The sequence below is a fragment of the Eucalyptus grandis genome, chromosome 2, assembly GCF_016545825.1.
Source record: "Eucalyptus grandis isolate ANBG69807.140 chromosome 2, ASM1654582v1, whole genome shotgun sequence".
NCBI lineage: Eukaryota > Viridiplantae > Streptophyta > Magnoliopsida > Myrtales > Myrtaceae > Eucalyptus > Eucalyptus grandis.
In genome coordinates, this window is record NC_052613.1 from 1603516 (window position 1) to 1616539 (window position 13024).

A 13024-nucleotide genomic window follows, 5' to 3' on the forward strand; every position below is an offset into this window, starting at 1 on the left:
AATGGCGAACGAACTCTCTTCCTTCTTCATTGCACGGCCTCCTCCTCCTCTCTCGGTTTCCCTCTCTCACTCTCTCGACAGCTCTCTCTCTCTCTCTGTGGCATCCCAAAATTCATAATGACCTCTAGTTACATTAAAGTTTATGAATAGGTGATGGAAGTACCATCAAGTTATTTTATGGCCATTTAATCCATAATTTGCAATAAGATATATGGCCAAGCTTTTAAGGGATAATTATGTGATAGGAAAGAAAATCCTATTATTGGCCATGTGTTTTATAAATTGGGATTTATGGAATTATGATTTCAAGATTTTGGCATGTGGAGTTTAGTAATTAAATTCTTAAAAGAAAGAATTAAAGATGAATAATTTAAAGGGAAATTGTGGGTTTAATTAGGTTGGGCCTTAGGCCCAAGAGTATGGATTTTGGAGGGCCAAATGGTCGGCCCATTGGAGCCAAGGAGGGGCTGTCGACCAGCCCATTTGCTGGCCCAAGGTTGGCCCAAGAAGAAGGCCCATCAGCCTTGCATGTAACCGGACAAGTGGCATGAAGGAGGTGACGCATGGTGGACACTTGTCTTCCTCCACAATTACACTTGTCCCCATGCAAAAAGAGAATACATGCAATATATATACAACCAAAAAGGAAGAGAGAGAGGGAGTGGCTGATGGTGAGGGCTACCGTCCAAGTGAGATGCGAGAGAGAGGGAGGCCGAGAGAGGAGGAGAAGGAGCCGTCGCCGCCCGCACGCCGTTCGTCCGTCGCCAGTGTGCTGCCGTTCGTGTGGTCTAGAGGCAAGTGGGAGTCCTCTAGCTTCTCTTGCATGCTTGTATGTCGTTTGCATGTTGAGCTTTTGGGTGTTAGTTGAGAAAAACCGAAGCATGGATGAGTTGGGTGTGAATGGTGTGACTGTTCTTGCTCGGATCGTGTGAGTCAGTAACTTGTTTGAGCTTGCATGTGTGTTTAGAGTCCGATTTTGGCTTCAATTTCTTCATAAGAGTTGTAGCTAACATCTTGAACTACAACATACTGAAATTTCGAGGAAAATTATGGAGATTTGAGGGGTTAAAGTCTCATCCTACGGAGACCTCAGATCTGGAGAGTTTTTACTGACCTCTTGCTGGATTCGTGGTTGCATGTTGGTTTTTGTTGAGAATCTCACTTCGATTTCTTCATGAAAGTTGTAGGAGACATCTTAAAATATAACATACTCAAATTTTAAGTGAAATGAACACGTATAGCCTAGTAAATCGACTAGATCTTGAAGACGGTGATTCTGGAGATGTATTTTGGGACACCCGAGACTTCATGGACCTAAATGACGACTATAATCTGGTTATTTGACTTGGATCTATTCATAAAACTTGTATAGGACATCTTGGTGTATAAAATATCCAAATTTCAGAGGAAACGAAAGAGAATAGGTAGGTGAAATCTCAGTATTTCGGAGAAGCATACACTGGACGATGCAGTAATGGATCCAGAAGCTTCGTGTGACTCTAGAAAATAATCTAGAAAAAATCTGGCTTGAAAGTCTTCATGAAAGATGTGAGAAAATGTCTTGGCTATAACTCGGTGAAATTGCGTAATTTTTGGAGGTCGTATGGATATTTTAATCGAATTTCTTCAGAAACTGTGCATTCTGATTTCACCCGAAAATGACATGCCATTTTGTGAGAATCGTGAAATTGTATGAAATTCTATTTGGCCATGTATTTTGCATGAAATTATTATTTTATTGTCTTGTTTATCACTTGCCTTAATTTCTATAATTTTTGGGAAGTTATAGATATTAAATTTAATATTTTTGAAAATAACAAAAAGCTGGAATTTAAATAAATGAAAAGGGCATGAGAAATGGATTATTTTATTGGCCATAAATTCCATTAATTTTATAAATAATTATACCATGTTGCATTGTATGATGAGGTCTTGATGTATGCATGACATTGAATTGAGATGCATGTATGAATTCCATGCCAAGTATGACTTGTTTGATGTCACGTCATATGCCATGCTAAATTAAGACCGAAATTGGTAAACATGGATAATGATAAGTGAGGAGATGGTTGTGGTGGATGATGATGCCTGGAATGTATAGAGATGCATTGCCGGATGGCCCCGGGAGTGTCGGGATGCCCGGTGGTATACGGTACGTAATTCCAGGGGAGGCCTGATGGTATGTCGGTACATAATTCCGGAAACCCTAGAGGTTTGTGCCCAGGGGGATGCCTTGCGATGCCAGTAAGGGTGCGGGATGCCCGGCTAAGGAGTGTAAATGCCGGAAGCCCTGTCAAAGGTTTCTGCCCGAAGGGGATGCCTCGTGATGCCAGTTGGGATGCGAGATGCCTAGAATGTGGGGGGCCGGATGCCCGGTGGCCTGGGAGGCTGAATGCCGAAAGCCTCGGAGGTCTTTGCCCGAGGGGATGATGAAATTGATGATTTGAGGAATGGGTGATGTGGTGATCAAAATTGAAAGCTAAAAGTGGAAATTAAACCATGGCATGATATGCATGATGATGATGGTGATGATGATGATATGCGACGTGATATAATGATGATCACCCATGGCATGACATGCATGATATGCATGATGATGATATATGATATGCATGATGATGATGATGATGATGATGATGATGATGATATGTGATGTGAAATAATGATGATCACCATGGCATGACATGCTTGATGATATACATGATGATGATAATGATGATGATATATGATATGCATGATGATGATGATGATGATGATGATGATGATATGTGATGTGAAATAATGATGATCACCCATGGCATGACATGCTTGATGATGATAATGATGATGATAATGATGATGATATATGATAAGGCATGATGACATGTGTAATGTGATGATGTCATGATAATGATGACATGTATGATATAATGATGCCATGATGATGATGACATGTGTAATATGATGATGTCATGATGATGATGACATGTATGATATAATGATGCCATGATGATGATGACATGTGTGATGTGATGATGTCATGATGATGATGACATGTGTGATATGATGATGCCATGATGATGATGACATGTGTGTGATATAGTAATGTTATGATGATGATGATATGAGTATGACATGATGATACATATGTATGTGTTATGATTGTGGTGATGATGCATGATAGTATACGCCTGGTTTCAAGGTAAGTAATGCCTGAAATGCATGTATGACTTGTATGATGTATTGAGTGGTTATTGGATTCCTTTACCTGCTGAGTGGTTGTACTCACCCCTTTTGGGGAATAACATTTCAGATTAGTAGATGGATTGAGCGGTTGGATATGACCGCGAGGAGAAGGATAGCAAAGGAGGGAACTTTTGGACGCCGACACTGATCGATAGACTCTAAGTATTCGATTGTTGGAGAAAATGTTGGTCATCTTTTGAAGTATAGCCGAGTATAGAAACATTGGCATTTCGATGTATCGACTAAAGATGTCCATCTGCTTTATGTAAATAAACGTGTTCGGCTTTAACTTATATAAGATGTTTAGTAGGTGTGCATCGTTTTCTGAATATAGGGAAGGGAGTTTGTTAGATGTGCTTCCATATATGAATTGTGCAAGGGACTATCAAAAAAAAAAGAAGAAAAGATGTAAACCCCCATGGTTGTATAAACCCGCTGCAATTGAAATGGTATCAGAGTGATATGTTATTAGGAAAAGTAAATGGTAAGCGAATTGTGGTGACCCTAATTGGATTGGGGGCCGTCGAGGGTGCCACACTCTCTCATTCCCTTTTCCTTTTGGTTTCAATAAAACCCTTGCATGCTTCCATTTTTGCTTGGAGGACACTTGTCCCTAAGAAGGAGACAAGTGTCTCCCTTGTTGAAGACACTTGGAGGAGGTCCATCCGGCTCCTCTCCCCATCCATGCGGTCGACAGCCTAATGGGCTTCATGGGCCACCCCTCTTGGCCCACTTTAGGCCAACACTCTTGGGCCTAAAATCCAAACTTAAATGGCCCAAGTTTATTATTTTTTTATAATACATCTTAATCCTCATTTAAATAATTACCTAATTGCATAATAAAATGGCCAAAAGACTTTGTGACATTAATCCATAAAATCAAATCTATAAAATGCATAGTCAAGAACAAAGTCTTCTTTATCAAATTGTCCTATAGCACCAACCTTGATCATCCATTAACATAAGATGTATTTCTACCCAAATAATTCTCCATTAAAGTACTCGGCCTTTAATCTATTAAAATTCTTCGGGCTAAAGGCCATAACATAAATCAATAACACTTCTATCACATTTTCATAGGCCGTAATGCATCCAGAGGTTGCCATGAAATTTTGGGATGCCACATCTACACTGTGAAATCAAGGAAGAGTTTTACTGTAACAACTCTTTTGATTCATAGTGAAATCCAGCCGATAGGCTGTCAATGCGGAAGAGTGGACGTAGGCTTGGATTAAGCCGAACCACTATAAATCCTATGTTCTTATTCTCTTCCCTACGCTCTTTTACTTTGATCGTAATTCAATTTGATAACAAGAGTCTAATTTCCTTTTCATAATCTATTGTTGATTAGAGTTGCACACTTTTCTCTGGAAAATTTGTTTTTGCACCTATTCACCCCCTCTAGGTGCTCGTACTAGCTTTCACACAAGACGAACCTTATATATTTCTATTATATCATTAACTTTACGCTTTATTTTGATAATCGACTTGTTTTCAATGGTTTTGCGTCCTTTTGGAAGATCAACCAATTCCTAAACATGGTTTGACTTCATTGACTCAATTTCCTCTTCCATTGCATGCATCCATTTTTCCTTATTAGGGAAATTTAGAGCCTCATTTATATTTCTTGGCTCATCTGCATCTTGTGGAGCAATCATAAAAGTTTTCCCTTCAATGTCAAAATGTCGACGGGGAATACTTTTGTGACTTGTCCATCGTACGAGAGATTGTACACTTTGCACATCATTCCTCATTATACTCGCACTTGGATTAGATAATGATAATATCGTCTCATCATATGGTTGTAATAGAGAGTGAGTTGAATTAAATTCAACACTTCTCATGTTACTTTCACTTGGATGAACTAACTAAGTTCATTATCTTGATCTAAGACTTCAAATAGGGAGTTATCCTCACATATTTCGCCCTTCTTAGAATATTCATTCTCTAAGAATATGACATTACGTTATTCGAATTCAGTTATACTCCCACTTTCCTGCTCACTTATAAACACATATCCTTTCGAGTGTTCTGAGTATTATGAAAATACTTTTTTTGTCTTTAGAACCCAATTTCCGAAATTTGTGAGAAGGCTTATGAGTATAGGCAGCACAATTCCACGGTTTAAGAAAACTTAAGTCCATTTTTCTACCTATTCATAACTCATATGGAGTGGAAGTAACTGATTCGGAAGGCATGCGGTTAAGTATATAGGCAATAATTAATAAAATATTACCCCAAAAGATGATAGGTAAGTTAGCATGCGCCATCATGGATCTAACTACTTCCAGTAGGGTTTTGTTTCTTCTTTCTGCAACATTATTTTCTTGAGGAATAACGGGAATAGACAATTGTCTTTCTATTCATTTTTCATCACATAAATTTCTGAACTCATCAGATAAATATTCTCGATCTCGATCGGATCTCAATACTTTTATTTTCTTATCTAATTGATTTTCTACCAAACTTATAAATCTTTTGAAACAACTCAATGCTTTAGATTTATGAGAAATCAAATAGACTTGTCCGAATCGAATATAATCATCTATAAATATGATAAAATAAATAGCTTCATGCATTCCCCCATATTCATTGTAAAATCTTGATTTAAGGTTTCAAATAGGGAGTAATCCTCACCTATTTCGCCTTTCTTAGCAAATTCATTCTATAAGAATGTGACATTCCATGATTCAAATTTAGTTATACTCCTACATTCCTGCTCACCTGTAAACAAATATCCTTTCGAGTGTTATGAGTATTATGAAAATGTTTTTTTTTTTTTTTTTTACTTCTATGACCTAATTTCCTAAATTTGTGAAATGGTTCATAAATATATACAGTACAACTCCATGGTTTAAGAAAACTTAAGTCCGATTTTCTACCTATCCATAACTTATATGGAGTGAAAGTAACTAATTTGATAGGTGCATGGTTAAGTATTTAGGCAGTAGTTAATAAAACATCACCCCAAAATATGATAGGTAAGTTAACATGTGTCATCATGAACCTAACAATTTCCATTAGGGTTCTGTTTTTTTTTTTTCCGCAACATCATTTTATTGAGAAGTAACGGGAATAGACAACTGTCTTTCTATTTATTTTTCATTACATAAATTTCTAAACTCATCGTATAAATATTCTTGACTTTGATCGGATCTCAATACTTTTATTTTATTATCTAATTGATTTTCTACCAAGCTTGCCTTTTGAAACAATTCAATATTTCAGATTTATGAAAAATCAAATAGACTTCGCCTCAATTTTACAACAATACATATAAGGTAGTGATACTGGGTCTTAACTAGGGAATGGAGTGGCAACGGCAAAGAGATGAACTTTCCTATGGATGGTAAGACCAGTGCATTCGGTCATGTCCAAATCCTCTGCTTTCAGACCCTTGGGCAGTGCCCAATTGAACTTGTTCACCAGATTTGCCAAGACAAGTTCGTTGGTCGCCATCGCGAATGACGTACCGGGGCAACCCCTCCTCCCAGCACCGAAAGGAATCAGCTCGAAATCCTGTCCCTTGAAGTCCACCGAGCTGTTCAAGAATCTCTCCGGCTTGAACTTGTCCGGCTCGTCCCACGTGCTGGGGTCCCTCCCGATGGCCCACGCATTCGTGATCACCATAGTCCCCGCTGCGATGTCATAGCCTTGGATTTTGACGTCCCGGAGTCGTGGGACGAGGAGAGGGATCGGAGGGTGTAGGCGGAAAGTCTCTTTGAGGACTGCTCGCAAGTAATGCATTTTCTCCAAGTCCGCATGGGTTATGTTAGGCTTGCCGTTGGCGATTTTGCGAACCTCAATTTGGAGAATGTTCACGGCACGAGGGTGCCTTAAGAGCTCGGTCATTGCCCACTCCAGGACTGTGTACGTTGTATCAATTCCAGCAGTAAATATATCCTGCGCAAGCACAAGGGTACTTGATAATCAATCGTCATGGATAACTAATGATGCTTATCGCTTCATTCAGTTATGTCTCATAAGTACTCTTTGAAACACGAGTCACAACTAAATGAAGCAATATATATAGAGAGAGACTTATAAATTCTACTATGACTTAAAAAAAATTAGTATCTAAAATTGTGAGGTATTTCCAAATTAACGAGAACTTATCATATAAAATTGTAATTTGTACTTTAGAATTCTCTTAATGTCATCAACGCAGTTACCTAACTAATTTTGCTAGGGACAAAAAAGCAAACGGTTATACTTTTTATTCCTAATTAGGAAACATTTTCATTTAGGGTCCGTTCGTTTCGCAAAAAATATTATGTTTTCATAAAATATTTTCCCGTAAGTCATTTTCCAAAAAAAAAAATGACTATTTTCGATGTTCCGCCGAAACCCGAACTTTGAATATAAAATATTTTCCACCATTCGTTAGCTAATTTAATTGTTTGGGAAAAATTATCAAAAATTGAATTTTAATATTTTTAATTGACCAAAAAATTAGTTTTATTTTTTTCTATTTTTTAAAAAAATGAATTTTAATTATTTGTATTTTTTAAAATCGAAATTTTTATTATTTATTATTTTTCGTTCTTTTTCTTTTTCTTTTTCTTTTTCTTTTTTTCCGTTTTCTTTTCCTTCCTCCTTCCTCCTCCTTCTTCCTCCTCCTAAGGTGACCAAAAATCGGTGGCCGGCCAATACCCGATCGCCGATCCGGTGAGCTCGAGACTCGGCCGATCTCGCGCAAGCTCACCAAAGTTTGCTTGGGCTCTAGCAAGCCGCGAGCTCTGGATCTAGTGGCGAGCTTAGGCTCGCCTAGATTAGGAGCTTGAGCTTTGCTGCCAGATCCGACGAGCTTGCGGCTTGCTAGAGCCTGGTGAGCCTCACCCAACTCGCCGAATATGGCAAGGCCCAAGCTCGCCCCGGGCCGGCCAAGAGCTCCACCACCTCGCTCGATCCGGCGAGGCCCGAGCTTGCCGAGCTCGGGCAAGTCTCGCTTCGCTAGATTGGGCTAGGTAGGGGCGAGGCTTGAGTTGGCTTGTGATTGGTCACTAGCAATCGGCCGAGGCCAAAAAGAAGATGAAAAGGAAAGAAAGAAAAGAAAAAAGAAAAGGAAAAAATTAAAAGCTTGATTTAAAAAAAAAAAAAGAGCATAAAATAAAACGAAAATGTATTGGTGAAAAGAAGCAAGATGGAAGAAGTTATGAAAAATGTTTTCCACTTTTGAGAAGTGAAAAATATTTTCCTTACTTTTAAAGGTTGTTTTTCCAATGATGGAAAATATTTTCCTTGACTAATTCATTTTCCGTAAAACGAACGCTGGAAAATCCGGAAAACGTTTTCCCCGAAAGTTATTTTTCCACGAAACGAACGGACCTTAGTGTTATATGATTTGTAGGGTAGAAACATGAACATCATCCAAAATTAAGTTAAATTAAGTGCAAGTATAGTTTATATTTGTGATTTGTCTATAAACAATTGGTTGGAGAAAATTTTCTTCAAAAAGTACAATGGGCAATATTATTGTTGGGGTTTATTTTAAGTCGGTTGTGGAAAAAGTTAGTAATCGATTTATAGATATGAGAGAAAGTCTCATTCTTTAATTTTTTGGGGTGAAATAGCCTCAAGACCATCCAATAATTATCTTGAAAAGAAAAAGAAAATTGATTGCATGAGATCGTTGGTGGAGAAAAGAGGGAGCTTACCAAGACGAGTGCTTTGATGCTATCGGCATCAAAAGCAAAACCAACAGTTTTGTCCTTCTCAATGTCCAGCAAAACGTCCACAAAGTCTCTCCTATCTTCACCTCCGCCACCGATGCTCTTCTCCTCCATCTTCCTCCGATGCTCCTCCACCACCTCATCGAGGAACTGGTCGAACTCCCTCGCGACCCGCTCCACTTTTGCGTCTAGACCAGTTAGCTTGTTGATCCACCCAAGGCTCGGAATGAAGTCCCCAACGTTGAAAATGCCCAGCAACCCCATCATATCCGCTAACAGTCCCTTGAACTTCTTGCCCTGCATGCCTTCGCTGTACTTCCTCCCCAGAGCCGTCCGGCATATGATGTCGTTCGTCAACGACGCAAACAAGTCGCTCAGGTCCACCGAGCGATGCTGCTTGATCTTGTCCATCAACAGAGAGATCTCCTCTTCTCGGACCGTCTGAAACGAGTGGACCCTCTTGTTGCTCAGCAGCTGGAGGACGCAGATGCTCCTCATTTGCCTCCAGTACTCGCCATACGGCGCCAGAGACACGTCCTTGCGGTGGTACAAAAGCCTCTCCGACAGGGTTGACCTGAGTCGAAGAAATGAAATGAATCGGCACAAGGTCAATGTCCATATCTGTAGTCCACCGGACCTTCTCCATCATAAATGCCAGAAAATATAACTCTTAACAGAGAATTAAGATGCATGAACATGGGTTGACAGGCTTAGCCTATACCTGGGTCGGTCGGAGAAAATGAGGTCGTGGGTCTTCAAGATGTCCCGTGCACAGTCGGCGGAAGATACGATGAGGACGGGCGCGCTTCCGAAGTGGAGCATCATCAAGGGGCCATAGCGTCTCGACAGGGCTTGGAGCGAGCGGTGAGGGTAATCACTGAGCTGGTGGAGGTTCCCGATGATAGGGAGCTTCGGCAGTGATGGCGGAAGGTGAAGGTTAGTAGCAGCGGCAGAGGAGAAGAGGAAGCGGAGGCATTTGAGGGTGAGGAAGGTGATGAAGAGGACGAGTGTGATTGAGGCCAGCGAGGGTGTGAAGGAGAGTAGCGGTGACACATTGAAGCTGAACATTGCCGGTGGCGACGGTGTCTTTTCGCTGTTTCTGCGTCTCGAGTGAATGCCTATCTTTTAGGGGTTGTGAAGACGAGTGGTGGAGGCACTGGGAGCGAACATGTGGATTTATATTGCTCGCGCGACTGTGGAACTCCACCTGAATTTTCATATGCAGAATATCAGGAAACTGCTCATCTTGTTCACTTGTCACGAAAGAGAATTGACTCGTTCGCCTCCGATAATTTTGAATGAACAGCCATCTTAAAGATAAACAGATATTTGCTATTATTTTGCCTTGATCACTATATATGACCAACAACGTTTTCTTCCGGATGCGACAATTTTATTGATATTGTTATCATCATTGGTAGATCGATTTTGTAATCCTCGAAATATCTATTTTTTTTGGGCCAACTAATCCACCTTTGAGAAAACCTCTTATCTTTCTGACCAATGAGTAAGTTATTATAATTTGAAAGCAAGTATACTAAAAGGAGTTGAACGCGTAAACATCTACGTGTCCATTTTCACATAACTTACTTATATCCCTCAAGATCATTGACAGCAAGTCCACTTAGAAATGTAATTATTATTTGCTGACAATAAGTGATCAGCTGGAAGCAAGAGTGGGCAAGCTCAATCCCGTCGGCCACTAGTGAGGGCGAGCCTCGCTAGCCCCTAGCAAGACTTGACCTCACCATGGCTAGCAAGGTCAAGGCTCGACCTCTCCTCTAGCCAGTCATTTGTTGAGGCTAGAGGGAGGAAAAAAAGAAAAAAAAAAAATGTTAAAATCAAAAAAATATTTTAATATTATTAAAAAGTGTGCATGTTAACGCTAGTTGCACTACATAGGACAGCTAGCGTTCACGTCAACAATATCCGGTCAAAATTGGCTATAGTGACTAAATTAATATAAATACAAAAGATTTATAATTAAATTGGTATAATTAAAATAAATTTAGGATTATTTTTTATAATTTTTCCCTTATTGGTCATCTTGTCAATAGGAAACAAAAATTAGCCAGAAAAAGGAGCAGTCGGAATTCATTTGCCCACGAACGAAAGTTCGTTCAAAAACCGAATACAAATAAACTTTATTTTTCCACCGGCCGCGGTGGCTCCGCTGGATAAGGCCCTGCTGATCCTCAGCCTAGAGGTGAAGGGTTCAAAACCCAGGAGAGGCGCTAGATGTATTAAGTGGGTCCTCCCGCTAAGTGTCATATCGGGGTTTACGGCGTGGTGTCGGCTGCCACCAAGCCGGTTCCTCCAAAGACAAAAAAAAAAAAAAAAAAAAAAAAAAATTATTTTGCCTCATATTACGACCCCACTTCATATTGATTAGGGAGTTTATGAGTCGTGTCATTATAGTTTAGGAAATTGATCAAGACATGTCAAATTGTATTAATTTTTAAGTTGGTATATTATTAAAAATATGTCTCGAGTAAATCGGACTACTGAGAATACGTGAACTCAACCACATGCGAGTCAACACAGTACATGTGAATTGATCATCCGAGATTGTCGGAAGAAGATTGCATGCGGATTTTATCTATGAGCCACAAGCGTGAGCCGCATGTGTGAAGGGGCTAATTATGTGTGGTTTCCTTCGATTTCTTCTACTCATCTCTACAGGTTGAACTTTTGAATTGGGAAATCACATGGAGGAAAGTGAACGGTGGCCCACTTCCTTTCTTGTCTTCTGCCAAAGCCATCCTTATTGACTTTTCTTTTCTTTTTTTTGACAAGCATCATTGTTGACTTTGAGAGAGAAAGAAAAAGAAGAGGAAAGAAGGTCCTATATTTGTCCATACACATGCATCCATGCCCATAAATTATGGTGGGCTTCTTTGTCCAAGAAAGAAGGTCCTGTGTTTGTCCATGCACATGCATCCATGCCCATAAATTATTGTGGGCTTCTTTGTCTTTTCTTTATCAGAAGAAGACTTTCAGCATGTTCCAATAAATGATGGAGACTCTCTTTTGTATTATAAAATAGAGAGACGTTTTGACATAGAAGAGCATGCCAAGTTATTTCGGTGGCCAAGAGAGAGAGCTCTAAGATTGTAGAAGAGTGTAGAGAGTTCTCTTGGGTGAGGGATTTTCTCGTTGTAATTATATCCGAGTGTTTTAGCCAATTAAATTCTTGTGAGTAGAATTTGTTTAATTCATTAAGTGAGGTTTTACTAGAAATTATAATGGGCTAAACACTATGTGACTTATTTGGGTGTAATTTGGGATTGTGAAATATTGAAAGTGCGTTTGAGTGTTCGAGTGATTGTAATTTCCAGTGTATCGCTTGTTTCTATAGTGGAATTCCGTATTACTTTCCCCGTGGACGTAGGTTCCAATATTTAGACCAAACCACGTAAATCCGGTGTCCAATTCATTTTTCTTCATTCCGACTATTTTTTCCGATTCGCTGGTCTATATTCCGCAACAGATATTGCCTTCATGTCATATTGGATTGGAGTTTCTCTCTCTTTGTAAATTCTTTGTGTTCGAATCTTGTTGGAAGTTCATTTGTACGTTTAAAATCTAATGAACAAGATTTATTTAAAGCTGAAATTTTTATTCGTTTGCCCTAAATGGGGATCCGTTTTGATTAAATATCTCAAAGAAGGTTTCTGAAGGTGATCAACATGGTTGTCGGTCAAAATTTATGGTTACAGTCGGTTTGACAAGATAAAGATCTTGGATCATGACATATGTTCTGATATTGAAGCTACTCTGAAATGATGATGAAATAAAACTAAAATTGTCATATCTCTCTCTTTCATCTCTACAATAACACCACACAATATCATTGCGGGAATTCTGGTTTCTTTTCTCCGTTTGTAGCCAACAATGTGAAGTTCGGAAAATTAAAACATACACTGCCGATGTATAGAAAACTTCTCGCAAACGGTTTAATCTACCCTTAATTTGAGGATTTAAGCTACCCAATCCTTCACTAAACATCAAATCCAAGGTGGATTAAACCGCGTGATTAGATATTATCTTTCCTTTCTTGTAGTCTTTGCCGCGTTGGTGTGAGATTTTGTCACCAAGTACTTGTTTTTCGGCGTCTGATCCCTCTC

At 39.4% G+C, this 13024-nt stretch overlaps 1 protein-coding gene across 1 annotated transcript; it reads right to left on the reverse strand.

Annotated features, from left to right (window-relative positions):
• Nucleotides 1-6522: 6522 nt before the first annotated feature.
• Nucleotides 6523-10039, reverse strand: LOC104434240 (cytochrome P450 736A117). The gene is made up of 3 exons (XM_010047211.3): nt 9619-10039; nt 8883-9471; nt 6523-7128 (listed from the first exon to the last, which is right to left on the reverse strand). Exons 1-3 carry the CDS (start codon nt 9963-9965, stop codon nt 6523-6525), a joined length of 1542 nt encoding a protein of 513 aa, XP_010045513.1. The 5' UTR covers nt 9966-10039.
• Between the last annotated feature and the right edge of the window lie 2985 nt (nt 10040-13024).